We start from the raw sequence: 22,755 nt of genomic DNA, 5'->3' as shown, positions 1-22,755 counted from the left end.
ATCTCAACAACTCAATTTCTTTTTTATAGTATATTGCTCAAATCATTTAAAATAAATTGGTGAAGATTTATACCGAACTGAAAAACTAACACTTTGATATAGTGGTGCCCTCATTTTAACTTAAAAACTAGTATAATACCCATACGCACGGGTAGTGGCGTTGCCGCGATTTATTTTATGATAGAGCGAAATTAGTCCCGTTATAAAATTATTCGTCAGTTTAAGATCGTTGTCCCTTGTATAATAGTTATAATTGTAATATTTATTAGTAGCAACTTGTTTATATATGAATAATATTGAACTAAGTGTGGACTCATAGAGTACTCTGTACTTGTGGATTGTTGGTTTCCTGGAGTGACACACTGACAAACTCGAGTTACATTCTTCCAACATCACTGCTTCTGATATTGTTTTAAATCCTCATGTTGCTCATGACTTAGAGATTTTAAGTGCTTGGAAGGATATTGAGGTCCCCGTAGAAATTATAAAAAAAATAAACATGTGTATTAATTTAGGAGTAGAAGTATAAGTCCTCGTAAAAATTATAAAGAAAAAAAAACACTTGTTAGTGCCGCAATTTTTTTATTGTAGGGAGACTATTGTATAGTTCGAATATTGATATATGAGTAAAAATATAGATTCGCGTATAATTTAGCAAAATGATATACATATTATAATATGTGTATATACGTCCCGAAGAAATTATAAATGATAGACACTTGTACAAATAATATATGAAGAGAAATATAGGTCCCACATAAATTATATAAAAAATATATAGTATAAGTCTAGTAGAAATAACAAAAAAAATTAGGTCCTCGTATTAATAGATCAACATAAATATATGAGTAAACTATAGCTCCCCGTATAAATTATAAAAATGTAGGCATGCATATTAATATAGGAGTTATAAAATAGGTTTGCGTAGAAATTATAAAAAATTGACACTTGTATTTATATGAGTAAAAATATAGATCCACGTAGAATTTATCAAAAATCATATGTATTAATATATGAGTAGAAATATATGTCTCCGTAGAAATTATAAATGATAGACACTTGTACAAATATTATATGAATATAAATATAGGTCACACAGAAATTATCAAAAAATAGTCAACCTTACTAATATACTATAGTATAAATCTCATAGAAACCAAAACAAATAGGTCCTCGCATTAAAGATCTATGTAAATATAAGTCTTATAGATATTATCAAAAAAATAGATAATCGTATTAATATATGTGTAAAAATACAGGTCTCGTATAAATGGATATAAAAATAATGTGTAATAGAGTATAATGATTATAATAATATTATTTTATTAAAATTTAGTATGAAAAGACTTAAATATCCCTTAATTTAATGAATTTAATTATGTGTCAAAATTAGAAAAGATTGAAAAAGTAGAAATGTAAAATCACAAGTATCTTCCTTTCATAGATTTCATAGATTACTGAGTTGGTACTCTACAACTGTAGTATGATATATGACGGTTTAGATAGAGAGAAATAACTAAGATGAAGAAAGAGTATACTTAACAAAATAAATTCAATGATGTAACATTATAAAATTCCTCGTAAATAAACCTTAATAGATGATCATACCATCGTGTTTACGTCACTCATGATGACCAATTCCTAAATTTAGTTTAGAATATACGATATAATTAAGTCATTAGATTTAATCTAGTGATGAGAGATTTGAGTAATATGATAAGTTTGATCCGCAACAACAAAATGCAGACCAAGAAATTATGTATTAGGAATGTTTTATTTTTATGCCACATGTGTGACTTAATTAAAAGTTCTTAGCCAAATTAATTATTTTTGTCTCGTTTATGTTCGTTAAAATGAGGAACGGTGACCCTTCATTTAGTTTCCTATCATGCTGGGTCTTCATTTTTTTTTTTAGACTAATTATAGATCTCACATTTTACCTCAAATTAACAGAACCACTCACTTGAGGCCATAATAGCTTAATTAGCTTAACAGAACCTCAAATTAACAAAAATTTCGATCATCCACAAATAAGGGAACAAATTGGAACCTCAGAATCCATTATATTTTTTAGTATAAAAAGCAATCCTTTCTTCATTGTAAGCATCAAGTCATTTTAAGAAACATTAATTATCATACATTCATAACAACAATATCAAGAACAATGGCAAAGTCTACAATCATCCTTATCTCCACCCTTTGCTTTTTATCCTTCTTTGGTTCGGTTTATTCTCACAGTGACCGCTTCTTTGTCGAGGGCGTTGTTTACTGTGACACATGCCGCACCCAATTCATCACTAAATTGACCGAGTTCTTGGAAGGTACATACATTTTTCGAACTGAATCCTATACCGTTGCAATACTATATTGCAGTCGTAGAGGATCCAATTTCGCATTTTCATATCCTTATATACTTAATTACTTATGCATGTATATATAAACAAATTCTTGGTTTCATTTTTTGTTTTACAATTAACGCAATTGTATGGTTTTATCTCTTCATTTTTCAATTATGCCAAGGAAATTAAACTTGAATTCCCTGCAATCACTTATTGCACGCATTTACACGGGAAAAAGATTTGTAACCGTCTAATTGAGATTAGACACAAATCTCAAGCTCAATAATGTGTACATTAAGTGATGAGGGGGAATACGAATACAAATTCAACAAAATCGCACCATCACTATATTTATTATAATTTTTTAATTAAAATTTGTGTGACCATTAGGTGCAACCGTTCGCGTCGAATGCAAAGAAGAAAATGGAACACTAACATTCAGCAAAGAGGTAGTAACAGGACATGGAGGATCATACAAAGTTGAGATTGATGGAGACCATGAAGATGAGATTTGTCAAGTTGTACTTTTGAAGAGTCCAAGAAAGGATTGTTCAGAAGTTGACACAGATTCTCACTTAGAACAAGCAGCTAGAATCAGTGTCACAAACAACAATGGAATTGTGTCCCCTATTCGTACCACTAACCCTCTTGGTTTCCTTAAGAAAGAGCGTCTTCCAGGTTGTCTTGAAATTTTCAAGGAACTTGGAATCAATGAAGATGGTACTACGGCCGATGATGATTAAATTAATTATAGCTTATTAATTAAGGAGGGCTTGGGTAGCTTAATTAATCTTTTGCTTTTCCCCCATTAATTTTTATTGTTATGTAATAATGAAATACACTACAAGAAAAAAGGTTTTTGGCAGCCACAAATTGAAGTGAAAGAAATGGTCACAAGAAAGGGGGGTTTGAATTGTGACCCTTTAAAAAATTTAATCTTGCACTACAAAATTGATCTCAATGTATACTTGGATAAATGTTAGTGAAATAAAAAACAGCTTATTAAGAGAATGTTCTTTGCTGTGTTCGGAGAACGTTCGCTGTTGTATTTGGAGAATGTTCTCTTCTGTGTGAGAATTCAAAGTGAATGTACAATAAGTGGTTTGTGTGATGTGTGTTTACAAAAAATAAATCGTTAAAGGTAAGAGAGATTCACACACAAAATTTATATTGGTTCTCCCGAATCCTGGGCTAGTCCAGTCCGCACGCCTGTGAGTTTTCCACTATAATCTAGACCAAGATTATAATTTTTCCCTTTGATCTAAGCCCAGATCAAAGACCCTTTATGATCTAAAATTAAGATCACAAAGTACCCAGCTATCACAAGCTGATCTACCTTAACAAAGTAACCTCAAACAGTTTAATAGAAACTGACTTGAGAAAGATCCTTACAAATATTATCAATGGTTTTTGGATCTAAAGAATATAGATCCTAGATTTCTAGAGAGCATGGAGTATGAGTGAAAAAGAAGAGACAAAGATACAATCACTTAAAAGTGAGTTGTGTAGCAAAGTGGTCTCTTGAGATATTTGCTTTGTAGAAACTCAAAGGTTAGTTTGAGAAGCAAATAAAAACACTCAATATACCAGAAGCATAGATGAGAATGAAGATCTTTGAGTGTAAATGTGATAGATAATTTCGCAAGTGCACAAAATAATCGTCAAGTAGTACAAATATCGATCCCACGAGAATTGTCATTAACTTTAATCAAAACAATTGAACCAATGTGTTGGAGTTTTATGTTGGCCTCATTTTGTTAAAAGAATTATTCAAATTAGATGTTGAACCGAATGTTGTAACATCCAGTACAAGCAAGATGTTGGATAGAATGCTTCAGCATTGGATATGACATCCAGTGCTTCAGCATTGGATACCACATCCAGTGCGCTCTGTTTTCGCGAATGATATATTTTTGTGTGAGATCTTTGAAAGATTTGATTGAAGAATTAATCTACGCCTTTTTACTTGTCCGCCAAGTAGTGCCTTTCCTGATGTTCTAGAAGGCGACCATGACCTAGTTTTGTTTCTAAACAAATCAACTATTTTAGAAAACAAAACATTTGATTCAAGAATATTCCTTGCTGGAAATTTTGAACCAGCTGTGATCTGAAGCCCAAATTTAAAACATGGTCGTGCTAGCTCAGGTTATATAAAGGAAGCACTAAACCCTTGTGCAAATCACTGAAGCCGGAATTGAGTTTTACAAAGCGTGTGTTTAGGGTTTTAGTATTGTTAATTGTGTTCCTTTTCTTGTATTACCTTGATGCGAGATTAAGGACTGTGTGTTACTGTGTTGTAATATCTCTAGAGCTTCTAAGCAAGGAGATAGTGTGTGTGAACCATTCCTAAGCTTTGAAGTATGGAATTGGTGAATGTTTTAAGAAGTGTGTCTTCATTATAAACTGTAACGTGTACGATCACAGTGGCTGTGATTGAGAGGAGTTGAGCGGAGGTTCTCATACCTAGGTGTGTCTTAGGTAGAATATAGCACGGGTGGTGATTAGGTGAGAAGTCATAAACTAGGCGTTTACTGAGGACTTTGAACTAATACTATCATAGTGGATCACTCCTGGATTGGTATCCCCCAGAGTAGGCTGTTATGCTGAACTGGGTTAACAAATAACTGTGTTATTTCGTTTATTGTGTTACGTTTCCTTATTGTTCATCTAGTACTGTGTTGACGTGGTGTTGGATAATCGGATCAAACATCATATATATCGCCTTACAGTGTTGGAGCATCGCGTTCAACATCGTGATACTAGTGTGCCATAATTTCATAATGTAAACACAAACATACAAACACATTTGGGGGAAGAAATCAAGGTTTTCAAACATAGAAATAGCAAAAACAAGAAAAAGGACTTTTGTCGAACACTTGGAAGGTGATTGGATTTCTTCAGTTCATTGCATGATATTTTCTTTGGTGAATCATATTCGAAACTCATGAATTATTCAATTAGCTTTAAAATAGAATCAATAAAATGATTATCCCCAATCTCTTGGGAAACAATCCTCTCACTTAATCACAATTCTCCAATCTCTTGGGAGAATTCATGTTCAAGTGAGGTTTGCACAAACCTTTGATTCATTAACCACAATCAATTATCCTAAATCTCTAAAGTGAAAATCAATTGTTCAATTACTCTCAAGTCCATAGTTAATCCTCACTCTCACGATCAAATCAAATATTAAAGGGTAAATAGTGTTATACCCCCCTGCAAAATAGGTGAGTTTTGTGTTACCCCCTGCAATTTTTTTTTTTGAGATTACCCCCCTGCAATGTCAAGATTCCTTGCGTTACCCCCCTGACTCAACAAGTGGACATATGACATGGACGAATCTTGACGTGGCATGACACGTGGAAATTAATTTATTTTTTATTTATTTTTAATTGCCAACTCAGTAATTATTTATTTTTTAATTAAAAAAAATGAAAAAAAAACTTTTTTTTTTATTTTCCGTAAAAAAAAAAGTAGTTTTTTTTTTTTAATTTTTCCGTAAAAAAAAAATGAAACCCAACTTTCTATCTTCTTTCTTTCTATTTTCCGTAAAAAAAATGTTGTTTTTTTTTATTATTAGTTATTATTATTATTATTGTATTTGCTATTATATATATATATATATATATATATATATAATGTAGTATATTTTTTTATATAATAAATGCCAACTCAGTAATTATTTATTTTTTACTTAAAAAAATGAAAAAAAAATAACTTAAAAGAAAGTTTTGTTATTTTTTTTTTTTTTACTAAAAGTTGTTATTATATAAAAAAAAATATAATACATTTTATATATATATATATATATATATATAATAGCAAATACAATAATAATAATAATAATAACTAATAATAATAAAAAAAAACAACATTTTTTTTTACGGAAAATAGAAAGAAAGAAGATAGAAAGTTGGGTTTTTTTTTTTTGACGGAAAAATAAAAAAAAAAACTACTTTTTTTTTACGGAAAATTAAAAAAAAATTCTTTAAAAAAAAAAGTTTTTTTTTCATTTTTTTTAATTAAAAAATAAATAATTACTGAGTTGGCAATTAAAAATAAAAAATAAATTAATTTCCACGTGTCATGCCACGTCAAGATTCGTCCATGTCATATGTCCACTTGTTGAGCCAGGGGGGTAACGCAAGGAATCTTGACATTGCAGGGGGGTAATCTCAAAAAAAAAATTTGCAGGGGGGTAACGCAAAACTCACCTATTTTGCAGGGGGGTATAACACTATTTACCCAATATTAAATTCATCACACAATTTCGTCAAATTATATGAACCATAAAACATAGAGAGATGATTGATTAAAGCTAAATCATAATCCATTCATCAAGAATTAAGCTCACATGGTTCAAACAAAATACAATTTAAATCCCCTAAAAATCCAATCTAAAGAAATACATGAAGAAGAAAAGAAGATTGAATCATCACAAGATGTTTTGAGGTGTTTCCACCCTTAATTCCTTGCTAAAATCTACTTCCAATAAGCTCCAATGACCAATTTTGCTTCCAAAATGCATAACCTCTTTCCAATGGGTGTTTTCTCTTCAAATAGTGCAAAAATGGGTCAAAAGGGTCGCGCCTGCGCTAGGCGCAGGAACTGCTGCGCTAGGCGCAGCTTACAGCAAGAAAAAGGTGAAAAATACAGCTTAATTGCGCTAGGCGCATCATATGGGGCGCTAGGCGCAACACTTTCAGCAACAATTTTTAGGCCTTTGACAATTTTCAGGCCTTCAGCAACACTTTTTGACAGTTTTTCCTTATTTCTTCCAGCACAAACCAACTATCCAAAACCATGAATTCCACTTATTCTAAGCTTAAAAATCATCAAAAGGTCCTCTAAATCTTCCTTGAATTAAGTCACTTTTAGCATGTAATAACGAAGTTATCAAAATGGTTAAAGAAGAGTTTTATGATTTGTTGATTTTACAAGTGATTGATGATTTGTAGCTTGAACTCTTACTCTTCTTATGCAACCAACCATGCTATTTATAGATGGAGATGTCCCTCTGTAGTTTGAACATCAATTATAATCGTTGAGAGTATAGACATAGCTGTTGTGAGAGAAACAAAACAATCCATGTGAATCTGTCCTTTAGATGTTTCTGGAGATCATTCTTTCAATGGTCTGTGACTGTGACAATGTATTTGATGGAAAAAAAAATATTCTTTTGCCAATTATCAATGAGTTTTTTCTGAGCATATATCCGTTGCAAATATATTCCCCATGTGTGGAAATCAGATTGGAATGCATTTGGATAAGATTGTCACATAAGTGCAAAAATCTGGGAGACTATTCTCCAAAATTCTGGAGTTCATTCTCTGTACTGGTGTGGATAATACCTTTGTGCTTAATGAGCTGTTGCAAGTTGTCTTTCAGCTGTAAAACTCCAAGAGAAGCATAGACTCGCTCCTTGAGAACATTCACAACCTTTTTCAGAGTCAGGAAGAAATACATCTTTTGTTGCCAACGTTTGAAGTGCAAGCCTTCAAACTTAAAAGGTTTTTCTATCGCACCAACAGTATTGTTACAGATAGCATCTTCAGTGGCCATGATAGTTTTGAAAACGTCTTAAAATTGTTGTTTTTGAGTTTAAAACAATTGTTGTTACCGATAACATTGCCTGGATCGATTGTATCAGTTGGAATGTCTAAGCTTATCAACTATTGGATTGGTTATTCTTCATTCATTTTTCCTCCTGTGGCCTGGATTGTGTGGAGGGTCTCGGTATTCTCAAAGAACGTTGAGTCATCGCCAATATTCAAAACCATAAAATTATGGCATTGAAGATGGTAGCATGCTAATAGTTTATATGTCAATAAGATTACCAATTGAGCTTTATACGCAATAGGTTAGGTGAACAACAAAAGGATTATGCAAGAACTTCTTTGTTTTCCTAGATTACCAATCGCCATTGCTAATGGATTGAATCATCTGTCGTTCGGACAACATGATCGCCTTCTTAACTTTTCTGTTACTGAATATGTGCAACAAAAAAGAGTGCAATTTATTGTGCAAATTCCATGAAGGCTTGAAACATAAGGACGTGATAATATCTTTACAATGAAACAGTTGCGCTCTTGTGGTCATCATAAAGGAAAATTTAAGTATACAAATGTGAGCAAGTAGTAATTAAGATATCGTGTCCACGAGGATTGTGCTAAATTCGTATCACGGTAAAAGTATTTAAAACGGTATTTTTGAACATATAGTTGGGGAATTTAAGAAAGTTATTTCAGTTCTTTGTTTCAGAAGTTTTTCAAACGATCGAGAGTTCGTCGGATCAAATTATTTCGCAAGCAACACGTGACATTATACACAATTGAATCGATTAAACTCACTCAAGATTGAATCGTCATTAATTGGATTCAATCTCTTGCAATCCAATTCTCTCAATCAATCATAAATCCTTAATCTCTTAAGTGATTTGTGATTCATTGAGGTTTTTCAATACTAGATTCAAATATCATAATCAATGAATGCTTAGTCTCCTAAACAGAATCAATTACTCAAACTTCCTAGTTCCATAACCAAATTCTATTCTCATAGCAATTCAATTATTCAGATCAATTATGCAATTAGCTAAAAAACATAAAGCATTACATACAAAGGAATTTGATAGAGTGAATTACATGATTACAATTGCTTAAAAATCACTTGAGTGCTTGCTCCATAACTCTTCACTTAGAACTCTCAATCTTGATGCTTAATGTGCCATGCTTCTCTTGCACATCATCAACATCTTGCTTGATTCTTGCATCATCTCCTTGTTCTTCAGCTAAGAAAATCAAGAGAGTTACGAGATTAAGCTAAAATATGAGTCTGAGATCCCAAAAATTCAAACCCCTGCACTGGAAGCTCTGTTTTCTTTTATAATTTTACGAACCTGCGCCATGCGCAGGCCCTCGCGCCCTGGCACAAAGAGGCAGTTACAACTGCACAGTGGCGCAGGCCTCTTGCGCCATGGCGCAGCTTCCAGATCAAGAACCAATTCCTATAAGTTCATCTTGCGCCATGCGCAGCTCCTCTGCGCCATGGCGCAGCTTACAGAGATCAAATCTTCCAATTCAAGCCTTGATTGCGCCATGCGCAACTCTTCTGCGCCATGGCGCAGAACCCAGAGAGGAACTCCAACAATGTCATCCTTAATTGCGCCATGCGCAACTTCCTTGGCGCCATGGCGCAGGTCTCAGAGAAGATCCTTCCAAATTGCCTTCCATTTGCGCCCTGCGCAGTCCTGTGGCGCCATGGCGCAGCTTGCAGAGGCCTTGAGCTCTCAATTCTTGCTCAATTGAGTCATGCGCAACACTTCTGCGCCATGACGCAGCTTGAATTCAAATTTTTCCTGTTTTTCTTGCGCAGCACTCAACCTTCGATTCGGCTCAGTTTTCACTCATTATGATCAACTTCCTTACATTATTACCTACAAATTGCCTTAAATATGCTCAGATAACATGTAATGATGAAGATTCATCAATAATCTCAAGATCTGCTACTAAATCATCAAAAGAAGAGTACTAATATAGTTAGGAACCAAAAATTTAGTTGTAGCATAAATTAAATCTTTGCTATTTTTCAAAGACAAAAATCAGTAATCAAGCATATATATTGAGTCAAAGTAACTATAATACAGTACCTTTTCAGTTTCAAAGTTCTCCTTGAATGGTTATTTGAAAAAGTCTAAATTGTTTACTGTAAAAATATGTAATTCTACATCAACTTTCAGATAATAAATTCATATTCTAAACAGGTTAAGACTAGTATATGAAACATAAGTCATAACAATTTTGATCATATTGAACATGGATTGGCTTATGTGATTTGGACCTAAAGTCTGAAATCATAACTTACATAAATGGCTTATGAAAACAATTAGAAAACTGTGAAAGAAATATGAAAGAGTAAGAAGACTCAATTATCCAGCATATATTAATCAACTGTGGCAATAATTTAAAACTCAAGTATCAAACAAACACATAAATATATTACTTGACAATTTGATAAACTCAATTAATTTGATTGGTATGGTTAATACTATAAGTTGAAATAGAGTAGGTTGAGTTTTTACTTTCCTCTATTCTGCTTATTGGAAACGAAATTTGTGGTTGTTTGTGCTGCTATTTTCGTCGTCCTCGCTGTACCTTGTGCTCTTAACGTGATTGTCAACAACGGTGTCGCAGCTCTGCCCGAAGGCTTAGGTGGTGAATGGAATCTTTGAAACTCCGAATTTGGGGAAGGCGGCGAACAGAGGAACATGAGGTAGTTGTCACCGTTCCGTCGGGTTGAAGATGATTATATGCTTGCTACCGAGATTGCACTAACTGGCTGAGTGGGTAACGATAAACACGCTCTTACTCTGTTTTTTCGTTCATCCATCGTGAGCGATCGTGTTGTCACTTGTCGTGCCAGAGTTTCTACGATGGTGTGATGGTTGCGACGTCAAACCGGCATAAACCAAGTATTGATTTCATCCGAGTTCGGATCGGAGATACAATGGGAGAATCATTGGAGAGTAGCGATCGTCAGTGTTATCAGGGGCGTGAGAAACTACAACTGCGTTTGCAGTTTGATGTAGTGTTTCGTTGCCGCTGATTGCTCCTCCCCTGGAAACTGTCGTGTTTATCAGATGTGTGGCCGAGAAATCATCTTTATCGCGGCCCCACGGTGGGCGCCAAAATGTTCCGATGAACATTCAAGGGGGGTTATATTATTGAAGAATGATGTTGTACATAGTTCTTTGTGTAGAAAAATACATGGTTTTCCAGTATGATCAGAAAGAAAAATATATATATCTCATTTTCTTTACAATCATTCAGAGCTAGTATTTATAGGCATTTCCTCTTCACATTGTAGTGGGCCACCTTCTCCATTCCACCACCCCACTCCTTGTTGGATCATGGGAAAGTGGGCGGTTATTTCGTGCCTCATGCGTGATCATGGAGTAGTGGGGTGATATTTTCCTGATAGTGAGTATGATCATGGGAGGACAAAGTAGTGCTTCCTTGCTTGGTTGTAAACAGAGAACAGTTTCTTCCCGCTTTTTCTCTATTTGAATTCTTTGGACTTAGATGTGATGGACCGTTTGTTATTGGGCCTATACAAAATATTTCTTGGATCGTCGCCCAGTCCACTGCTATATGTTTGTTTTTGTCAATAATTTGAATATCACTGCAAAATAGTCGCTGCCGAAAATCTTTTTTCTTGTAATGATATTTTATGTATTTACCTTTGGAGGAGGAGTTTTCCTCGATTAATTTGAAGACCCTCTCAAAGGATATTATTCCTCTCATTTATATGTAATCCATTTTCATTTTTTTAAATAAATATTCGGTGTATTTCTTTTTTATGCTAAGAGTTTATTTATTTTTTATTTTTTTTAGACTTTTGAGCCATAATTTTTATAAAGATATAAGTTGTAATTTAGTTTTAATTAAGTAGGTGAATTTTCAAAATGGAAATTGACACTTCCCAAAATTATTAGGCCTTTCAAGTCAATTATTTAAAATAAATAACCAAATAAAAAATTAAAACGTGTAAGCAAAAATTAAACCTAAACTTTTAAATGAACAACAATTTCTAATTACTAGACTCCGACCCGTGCGTTGCACGGATTTAGTGGAGCGTCGAATATACCACTTAAATTGTTACAATTAAAATTGCAAGTAAGAAAATAACACAAAATCAAAATTTAAACATATTGAAATTGAAATTAGTCCGTACAAATGGAACTACAAAATAATTTTATTTTTTTTTACAAAACTACAAAATATATTTAAAATCATTAAATCAGTATTAAGGTTATATGAAAAAAAATGCAAAGGCATAAGCGGAACCTTCCTAGATTTGATTCTTAAACTTAGGAATGAGATCCTTTCGAATTGTCGCATGAATTTTTGGACACTGCAGGTCATCAGAAAATACCCACTTTGTCATCAAGAAACAACATGTGAATACTTCCATCTTCCATTGGAAGTAAGAAAAACGGATAAAGTGCTTATAAGAAAGAAAAAAGAAAAAAAAAAAAAGAACACATTGCTAGACCTCTGGTAGACATAGTGCATCAGAAAGTAATTACGTATCAGTGATGAGTGAATAAGACCTGCACAATGCATGTATATATAATTAACTTACCAAAAATCCAGTACTAATATCATAATACGATAACTTTTTCTCATAAGTTAAATCATTTGAATAAATTGGATGACTATAAGACAGTAGTTCAGTTGACTCTGAAAGATCGTCAACGAAATGAGAACCAACACGCGATGTGTCTAATTTGAATTTCATGGGTGGTACAAATATAGGTGGATCTATAACTTGGCCAAACCTATCCTTTAAAATGATGCCAAATTGTCCTAATCCTGTGTACAACAAAATTACCCACGCCCCAACAGAAATGTTGTAGAAATCTTTCAATGCAAACCATTCCTATGTTAAATAAACATTTCCATTTATTTTTTCCACTAACACTTCAAATTGATTTTCTAATGGATCAATTAAACTTGCAAAACGCCGAACATCATGACGAAAGTCTGTGGAAAACATTTTCGAAAGCATAATTGCACCCTAATAAACAATGAAAACAAAAAAAAAAATTAGAATGATGAATGAAAAAAATAACATAAAAAGCTAATAAGCATAAAAATCTATAACATAAAAAGTTAATAAGAATAAAAAACTTACTTCGTTGATGTCAAACTCAACAATATGCGTGCGATACTTAATTTGAAAAGCATTTAAAAACTTCTCTCGATCTGTCGTAGGATTCGGGTTTAACGGACCTACCATTGTACGATTAAAAAAAGTTAGGTGGAATAGAAAACTGTATTGAAGCTATTCATAATATGATAAACAACAACAATCATTAAAATATTTGCAAAACTCTCAACAATTGTAGAGCAAGAATAGTTAAGGTATTCAAGTTAGCCATTTTTTTTGTAGTAGTGAAGGAAATAATACCAGTAGGTGAATAAAATGAAATAATTAGAAGATGACAATATATATAGAGAGAAAAAAGCAGCAAATACGTTTGCCATTGGAATTAAGGCAGATTATAATTTTTTATTTTATTTTAATTTTAATAGCTGTTTGGAGGGAAATTAAATACAGATTAGGGTTAAGGAGGTGCTTAAAGAGTTAAATACATGGCCAATTCTAACATGGAAGACTTCATCAAGTCTTTCATGGTGCACAACTTGCTCATATTATTATAACTAATACGAATTTTACAAAATCGACCGTTGGATTGAAAATTTATATTGTATATATCATCCATAACTTATTTTAAAAAAATCGAAAATCGTTTGATATGTTATTGAGACCCATCAAAATTAACGGTTTATGAGTTTTTATTGTATACCGTTAATCTTAATTGGTCTCAATAACATATCAAACGATTTTCGATTTTTTTTAGAAAAACATTATGGATAATCTATACGATATAAACTTTCAATCCAACGGTTGATTTTGCAAAATTCGTATTCATTATAATAATATGGGCAACTTGTGCACCATGGGAGACTAAAGACTTGATGAAGTCTTCCATGTTAGCCAAAGCCTAAATACATATTAGGGTTAAGGAGGTGTTTAAAGAATTGATTAAGGAGTAATCAGTTTTATTCCTTTTATTAAGATAAAGATAAAGATTATATAGTATATACCAAGTTATACCAACCACCTTCACCATATTTATAGCATAGTTATAATTTTTTTTGAAGCATAGTTATAATTTAAGTCATGAAGCATAGTTATAATTTTTTTGTTTTGACAAAGTATAGTTATAATTTATGCAATAACAAAATGCGGACCAAGAAATTATGTATTAGGAATGTTTTATTTTTAAACCACACGTGTGACTTAATTAAAAGTTCTTAGCCAAATTGATTATTTTTGTCTCATTGATGTTCGTTAAAATGAGGAACGGTGACCCTTCATTTTGTTTCCTATCAAGCTGGATCTTCATTACTAATTATAGATCTCACATTTTACCTCAAATTAACAGAACCACTCACTTGAGGCCATAATAGCTTAGTTAGCTTAGAAAAAGGAGAGGAAAAAACGGGTCAAAATAAAAATTTCGATCATCCACAAATAAGGGAACAAAACAGAACCTCAGAATCCATTATATATTTTAGTATAAAAGTTAATCCTTTCTTCATTGTAAGCATCAAGTCATTTTAAGAAACATTAATTATCATACATTCATAACAACAATATCAAGAACAATGGCAAAGTCTACAATCATCCTTATCTCCACCCTTTGCTTTTTATCCTTCTTTGGTTCGGTTTATTCTCGCAGCGATCGCTTCTTTGTCGAGGGTGTTGTTTACTGTGATACATGCCGCATCCAATTCATCACCAAATTGACCGAGTTCTTAGAAGGTACATACATTTTTTCGAACCTAGATCCGCTACCATTGCAATACTATATTGCAGCCGTAGAGGATCCAATTTCACATTTTTATATCCATGCATAATTAACGCATTTGTATGATTTTATCTCTTCATTTTTCAATTATGCGAATGAAATTAAACCTGAATTCTCTGCAATCACCGATTACACGCATTCTCACGGTCAAAAGATTTGTAACCGTCTAAATGAGATCAAACACATATCTCAAGCTCAATAATGCATGTAATCAGTGATTACGAGGAATACAAATTCACGAAAATCGCACAATCACTATATTTATTATAATTTTTAAATTAAAATTTGTGTGACCATTAGGTGCAACCGTTCGCGTCGAATGCAAAGAAGAAAATGGAACACTAACATTCAGTAAAGAGGTAGTAACAGGACATGGAGGATCATACAAAGTTGAGATTGATGGAGACCATGAAGATGAGATTTGTCAGGTTGTACTTGTGAAGAGTCCAAGAAAGGATTGTTCAGAAGTTGACACAGATTCTCACTTAGAACAAGCAGCTAGAATCAGTGTCACAAATAACAATGGAATTGTGTCCCCTATTCGTGCCACTAACCCTCTTGGTTTCCTTAAGAAGGATCGTCTTCCAGGTTGTCTTGAAATCTTCAAGGAACTTGGAATCAATGAAGATGGAACTACAGCCGATGATGATTAAATTAATTATAGCTTATTAATTAAGGAGAGGCACGGGTAGCTTAAGTAATCTTTTGCTTTGCCCCCATTAATTTTTATTGTTATGTAATAATGGAATATTTTATGTATTTACCTTTGGAGGAGGAGTTTTCTTAGATTAATTTGAAGACCCTCTCAAAGGATATTATTCCTCTCATTTATATGTAATCCATTTTCATTTTTTTAAAATAAATATTGGGTATTTTTTTTTTTAGATGCCAAGAGTTTTTGTTTTTTTTTTTTAGACTTTTGAGCCATAATTTAATAAAAATATAAGTTGCAATTTATTTTTAATTAAGTAGGTGAATTTTCAAGAGAAAATGGAAATTGACACTTCCTAATATTATTAGGCCATTCAAGTCAATTATTTAAAATAAAAAATTAAAACGTGTACGCAAAAATTAAACCTAGACTTTTAAATGAACAATAATTAATTTCTAATTATATACCAAGTTACCTACCAACCACCTTCACCATATATTATAGCTAGTGGTTTTAAGCATAGTTAAATTTGTCGTCTTATGTATAATTGATGTGACAAAAGAAAAATAAAAGGATTATTGCTTGAAAATTTGAAATAATATGTTGAGTGGGAACCTAAAACATCATATTCCATTTCAAACACTTTATCATATGAATTAATTAATAATAAAAACCTATGTCCTTTGTTTGACAAAATAATTTGATTTTTGCTTAAAAAAATAATAATTTGATTTTTTTTAAAAAAATATTGAGGAAAAAACTTTTAAAAGTGACGGCTCTAATTTTATATAAATCCATCCAGCTAATAGAGTAAACATTATTCGGAAACTTTATCAAGTTTTCCACTGTATCCCCCGATCCAAGAATATTTCTTCCTTATGTTGCCATTTCATACTTAAGTCTTAATCTTTTGAGGATATTTTATTTTAGTTGAAAAGAACTTACATCAAAAAGTTTCACATTATTAAGAAATTGAGGTCAATAGTTTATAAATAAAATGGAACCGAATTCTCTCTAATTACTAGATGGTGTTGCACAAACTTTATCCATTGATTTAAATTTAGTGTATCAATTAACAACAAACTGATAGATGGACGGTCCAGATTGGTGCAGGACAAGAAACAGGAGAAAGAATGATAAGAGAGAATTCAGATTTAAATAAAACATGAAAAATATTTATACGATTATAAGTATTTAGTCACATTCATATAAAAATATATATCATTTAATTATTTTAAAAAATATATTTAATTATTTTTTTTATTTTACCTTTTATCAAATATGTTTGTGTGATCAAATAAAATGATTAAATCTTAGACAAAGAAAATAATGATTAAATCTTTGGACCATCCAAACCTTCCTTCCTCACAAAACGTACTCTTCAACTTAATGAAGTATCTTTTATATAACATAACATGAGGTTCTACACTTGTGCAACTAAATATATACATCCAACAAACTAATAACCTAAACCAACCCAAAACAAATTCAATACTCACCCTCACGTCTGGTGCAATTCATCATAAGTCCAATTTTCACATTGTAATTTCTAAATCTGATATCATGTTAATTAAAAGTTTGGACGTAAATATGAAGTTTATGTATAAAATGAAATTTGGATATTAGTGTATGGATTTTTCTACAACTGTAGCATGGTGTTGCAATTGTAGGGCTTGCTAAATTTAGAGAGAAACAAATGTGTTTTAGAGAAAAGGAAATTGGCTGTTCATTGCTCAAAGAATCAATCAAAACAATTATAATAGTATAACCCACATATAGTTGGTAACCAAGGTATAATTTGATATTTCTTTTTCTTTCGATAATATAGAAAAGAAGTTTGTTGCTAAAAGAATCAATCAAAAACAATTCTTGTAGTAAGCACAAAAAAAAAATTGGTAGAAAAAATTTAGGATGGTGCCTCAGTCCAAGATAAAGAAGAGAAGACCTTAGACCATCTCCAATGGTGTAGTACCTATTAGGTACTCATGATACTTATTAGGTACTACCATTGGAGCACAACACATTTTAGTACCTAATAAGTACCACTTCTAATATAAGAACTCTCTCTCTTCTTTTTATGGGACCCACTTTATTTAATATATTCAAAAAATAAAAAAATCACAATTTTTAAATTGGCATAAAAATTTAATGTCAACCATATATAGACTTGGTAGTCATTGTTTGTTTCTTTTTAACGTTAATAAATACTCCTATCATATAAATCAAAACCAAATTGAAGGATTCTACTCCTCTCAAAATTACCATTTTATTAATTATTTTAAATTATTTTTTAATTATGTAATTCTTAAAATTTGGCAATATTATTTTAAATTAAATTTCAAATTTTAATTATGTGAAGTTATTGATGGGACCCATTTTAGAACTTTTTAAGAAATGCTCCATTGGAGGGGTTGAGTACCTATTAGGTACTATTATTAAAAAAATAATAAATTGATGATGTGTCTATGTGGAACCATTTAAGTACTCAAAAATGGAGTGCTCCATTGTGGATGCTCTTAGAGCTTTTAGACAGATAGTTATATTTATCTCCAAGAGCACTGACGAGGCTCGAACCCCGAACCTTCCGAATCCAATATCTGTCATTTTACTACTATTCATACCAAACTATACACAAAATTGGTTATTGGTTTATAATTTGAAATTAATTTTTTAACTTTGATTTAGTCAATAAAAAAAAAAAAAAAGAGATTTGATATGATTCTGCCGGCCTTTACCTTAGTCAAGAGAAAGGAAATAATGAAGTAATTAACTCAAATGTTCGTGTCTTAGTGTCTATTTTAAGATTTTTATCTATGACCATTTCATCTATATATATCCATTCAACATTTACAATTGTCAATTGGTATAGCTTTCGTGTCGACCGATCGATAAACATTCACATCACAGCTATAATGTATATAATGATAAGATTGAACTATCATTTATTCATTTATCTTGTTACAAATTCATGACTTATAAATAGTTGTACTACTATGCTGAATCGTGACGTTTTCTCATATGGTTGAATAATATTACATAGAATAATAATTTGCTGCGGCATTTTTGTTCACATCTTAATACATAGGATATATATTGCGTCAAAAAAAATAAAATAATACAGGATATATATTCTTTGGTCCCTCGGTTGTTGAAACCTTCTCAAATGTTCATGTAGAGAATAATTGCAAAAACAACCAATATTCTTTTATCACATTTTTGGACCATTAAAATAAAAAACAAAAAAGCTTGAGAGCGACCGTTCTTATGAAGTTTTTATATTGAGGTTAACTTAGTTTTACAAAATTAACTTGTAATATGAGGAGTTTCATTCTTTATATCTCTTTTTAATTAATTTTAGATTTGATTTTTTTTCCATAAGTTAAAAACTTATTCCAAAAAAAGAAATCCAATTAATTGTTTAGATTATATATTAGTGAACACCTCAACAAGTATACCGATATACATACTTAAAAAAATGTATACCGAAGAATTCACTTATATATGGTCGAATATTCTATTCTAAACCATATGATTAACATGATATAAATTATTTTCAATGAAAAAATAAATATTGAATTGTTTTAGCATTATTGCGAATCTCACACCATCTATGTAAATATTCATATTGACAATGAACATGACAAAATCACTGGACCATGATTTTATAGTATTTTAAAGTGTAGTTTTTGTTTGAGATATAGTGTATCGTGATTTTGTTAAAAAGTAAGTGTAAAATAAGGTGAGTACTTCTCTACCCTCACATAAATTGAGGGTAGTTGCCCTATGCTGATGTGGCACCAATGAAATTCATCCACGTGTATTTAAGTCAAACATAATTAATTTTTTACCATAAATTATTTTGACTACTTTTATTTTCAATTAATTATATTTTATGTTACTAGTTTTCTTTAATTATATTTTAGACAATGTGTAAATATAATTAGAATTAATTTGATAATTGAATGCTTGTTTCTAAATGTTATATATTGATTCTAAAATATCAATGTTATTAGTAAAAAAAAAAATCAATGTTATAGGCTCGAAAAAATAAATATATATCAATGTTAGTTTAAATAAAAATAATAAGAGAACAAAAACAACAAAGAAAAAAAACTAATATCTCTAATTTAAATACACAATTCCACTTGTACATTTATTAAATGAAATCAAATAATGCTTCAAAAAAAAATAAAAACAAATAATTTATGCTATTCCGGTGTAAATACTCCCTCCGTTTCAAATTACTTGTCGTTTTAGAAAAAAAAAATTGTTAACTATTTAAGTCACTCGTGTAAATTCTAAATATTTAGGAGTAGTCGAAACCGTAAAAGATTTATATATTTGGAAAATTAAAGTTTGTTTTTTTAAGTTTTCAGAAAAAAAATGTTTGTTTTTTAAAAAAATTGGTACATAACATATTAAATTTATTGGAAAGATAAAATGCTTGGAAAAAAAACAAATTAAGCTTGTTGGTGAATTAAAATAAGGTATAATAAGAAATTAAGTGCAAAAATACACTTTCTTAATTTTATTTTTTTCTAAAACGACAAGTAATTTGAAACAGAGGGAGTATATAGTATTTATTTTTTCAATCTCTTTAAATCATTGCACAGATTAACGTTGGTTGACATGATGTCGATCTTAGAAAAAAGAGGGGAAAAAAATTAGGTTAAGTAATTAGGTTTAGGTTTGCGAGAATGGTCTGACCTTTCTTTTAGTTCAGATGAACTATTTATATTTTTACTTGTGATCAATAGTTAAACCCTAAACCCTAAACAAGTTCAAGAGTTAGTTCGTCTTCTTATAATAGTCGAACCTTTTCATTTTGATCGGATAAATTTCAGGTAGACCGCACTTGTGATCGGGCGAGCTCCCGTGTGTATGATTTCCGACAATGGTCCGACTTTTCTTTTAGTTCAGATGAACTATTTATATTTTTACTTCTAAACAAGTTCAAGAATTAGTTTGTCTTCCTAATTTTCTCCTAATTTCGTTTTGTCTTCTCTAAACTATTTTGTTTTCAATTTTTTCCCGATATGGACAACCAAAGAAAACAAAAACAAAATGACGATGAATAGGAATCACATTCTATGACATAACAGGAAAAAAAAAACAGGAAAAAATACGCTAAAAAACATAACATCTAAGAAATTGAAAATCACAAGTTTTAGAATCTTGAAGAAATCCGGTAGATCGGTGGCGAAGGCTGCAGTAAAGATTGACATCGGATAACACAAAAGCGGAGGAGCCGTAGAATGCTAACATGACGGTGGTGGAGGCTGCGGTAGAGATTGAAAGCATTAAGAAGAATAAGAAAGTTTTTTGACGATAAGAAGAAAGTTTTTTTTTTTTTTTACACGAAGAAGAAAGTTGTTTGAGACGTAATACAATTTGAAGAAGAAGCAAACAAATCAAAAGTAATTAGGTCCAAAATTTAAATTCATAGAATATAATACATAAAATATAATTAATTGAAAATAAAAGTAGTCAAAATAATTTATGGTGAAAAATTAATTATGTTTGACTTAAATAAATGTGGATGAATTTCATTGGTGCCACATCATCATAGGGCACCTACCCTCAATTTATGTGAGGGTTAATTAGAAAAAACCGTAAAATAATGTTGAGTATAACTCATATGTATTAAGAAGACGTTGGAAACGGCCCAAAAATTGAGCTAAAGAAGCGAAGCGAATGAGAATATAAATTATTTTTTTTACTAGTTGTTTCAACAAATGAAAATACAAATTTGCGATAAAATGAACTATATGTATATGTACAGTTTAATCTTACCATTTTTAGTCAACTCGTTCTAATTTGAAACTATATTCTCTAAATATACCTCATACAAAATCTAAATTATTACATAAAATTCACAGGAGAAAATGGTTTTTTCTCCATCCATATAGTTCATGAAAATTCAGAAGAAGCGGAAAAAAAAAAAGAAGACAGAATTCACAAGGCTAACGAATAACCACCACCAGAGGTCACCCTCTGCCGCTTACCGGAGAAAACTTCCCGGAAATCACTCCGAGGAGTCGTGTCAACGTGCCACTTATTCCCATCATCGGAACCAGCTTCATATACACAACTATCCGGTGATCCGCTATCCTCTTGACCCGGCGGCTTGGCCTTCCGACGACCGGCTCCAATCGGTACGTTACGGAGGGCCCCACCAGCTGTCCAATATCTCTGACAGCCCTTACAAAAATGTCTTGGTTGATTAACGTTGTAGTTATTGAAATAACAGAATTTAGTTTCCATGCTTTTGCATCTTGGACACGGTATGATCTTTTCTGATCGCTTCTCCACCGTCCGATCTTCGCTTTCTTTTTCTCCTTCTTTTGATTCCTCACCATGTAGTTTTATTGTTGTGCCAAATAGCTTAATCCCTTGATTATTAATATTCTCTTCATCTTTTCTAACTTCTTCAGCCATATTTCATATAGAGAGAGAGAAATAGAGAGTTTGTTAATTATTGGATTATTCTTAATAGAGAAGGTTTTGGTTGGCTTTGAGGAGGAAATATGATAGAAGGGCTTTTTATAATTCAAAAAGTGAAAAGTGCTTATTAGTTAGCACAATCATAAACCACGTGCTACACGACAAAAAAACTAAACGTAGGTGGAGTATAAAGTGCCTTTGTCAAAGAAAATAGAGTGGAAAGCGGTTGAGGTTAGTGAATAGTAGAGAACTTTTGGTGAGTATATTTTTAAATTCTATGGTATTTTTCAGAGTTTGGTAAAATATAAAATATATTCGAAGTTTAAAAATTAAATTTTGGTCAAGAAATCTAATGGGGATGAAGAAATGAGAAATGTTGGGTTTGGATTTATTTTTTTACGATAAAACTAATGATCGAATTTAGACCACTAATGTACTATCAAATTCTTTCACCACTAAACTAAATCTAGTAATTTAAATTTGGATTTTATTCTCTAACAATAATGTCAATAGTTACCAAGTAATTGAGATTTACGAAATACTAATAAAATTTAAAAATTTGTTGAATTTTTTTTTAATTTTTTTTGTTTACAACGGAGCAGAGAATCGAACTCAGGACCTCATGTATACTACTCAAATCCCTTGTCACTAGATCAATAAAATGTAATAATATAACAATGAATCATTTAGGATCCGTTTGAATTCGGCTTATTTTTTAGCTTATAAAAATAGCTTATGCAAATAAATAAAATTTTATGTTAATTTATAAATTTAAACTAACAAAAATTATATTTTTATAAATTATTTTATCATAAATTATCTTAAAAAATTTATAATAATACATAAAAATATATTTATTTGCGAAATCTTATTGTTGATTATAA

At 31.2% G+C, this 22,755-nt stretch overlaps 3 protein-coding genes across 3 annotated transcripts; 2 read left to right on the top strand and 1 right to left on the bottom strand.

The window, feature by feature from the left end:
• Nucleotides 1–2,122: 2,122 nt before the first annotated feature.
• On the top strand, nucleotides 2,123–3,367 carry LOC123899150 (olee1-like protein). Its single transcript, XM_045950213.1, has 2 exons — nucleotides 2,123–2,321; nucleotides 2,730–3,367. Exons 1-2 carry the CDS (start codon nucleotides 2,165–2,167, stop codon nucleotides 3,080–3,082), a joined length of 510 nt encoding a protein of 169 aa, XP_045806169.1. The 5' UTR covers nucleotides 2,123–2,164; the 3' UTR covers nucleotides 3,083–3,367.
• Nucleotides 3,368–14,510: 11,143 nt separating this feature from the next.
• Nucleotides 14,511–15,667, top strand: LOC123898694 (olee1-like protein). The gene is made up of 2 exons (XM_045949708.1): nucleotides 14,511–14,729; nucleotides 15,076–15,667. Exons 1-2 carry the CDS (start codon nucleotides 14,573–14,575, stop codon nucleotides 15,426–15,428), a joined length of 510 nt encoding a protein of 169 aa, XP_045805664.1. The 5' UTR covers nucleotides 14,511–14,572; the 3' UTR covers nucleotides 15,429–15,667.
• A 5,459-nt stretch (nucleotides 15,668–21,126) lies between these two features.
• LOC123898006 (dof zinc finger protein DOF1.5-like) lies at nucleotides 21,127–21,973 on the bottom strand. Its single transcript, XM_045948850.1, has 2 exons — nucleotides 21,326–21,973; nucleotides 21,127–21,292 (listed from the first exon to the last, which is right to left on the bottom strand). The coding sequence occupies exon 1, from the start codon at nucleotides 21,863–21,865 to the stop codon at nucleotides 21,383–21,385; it is 483 nt and encodes a 160-aa protein (XP_045804806.1). The 5' UTR covers nucleotides 21,866–21,973; the 3' UTR covers nucleotides 21,127–21,292; nucleotides 21,326–21,382.
• Nucleotides 21,974–22,755: the final 782 nt, after the last annotated feature.

This window comes from Trifolium pratense, linkage group LG7, assembly GCF_020283565.1.
Source record: "Trifolium pratense cultivar HEN17-A07 linkage group LG7, ARS_RC_1.1, whole genome shotgun sequence".
Lineage (NCBI taxonomy): Eukaryota > Viridiplantae > Streptophyta > Magnoliopsida > Fabales > Fabaceae > Trifolium > Trifolium pratense.
This window is presented reverse-complemented; position numbering and strand designations above follow the sequence as displayed.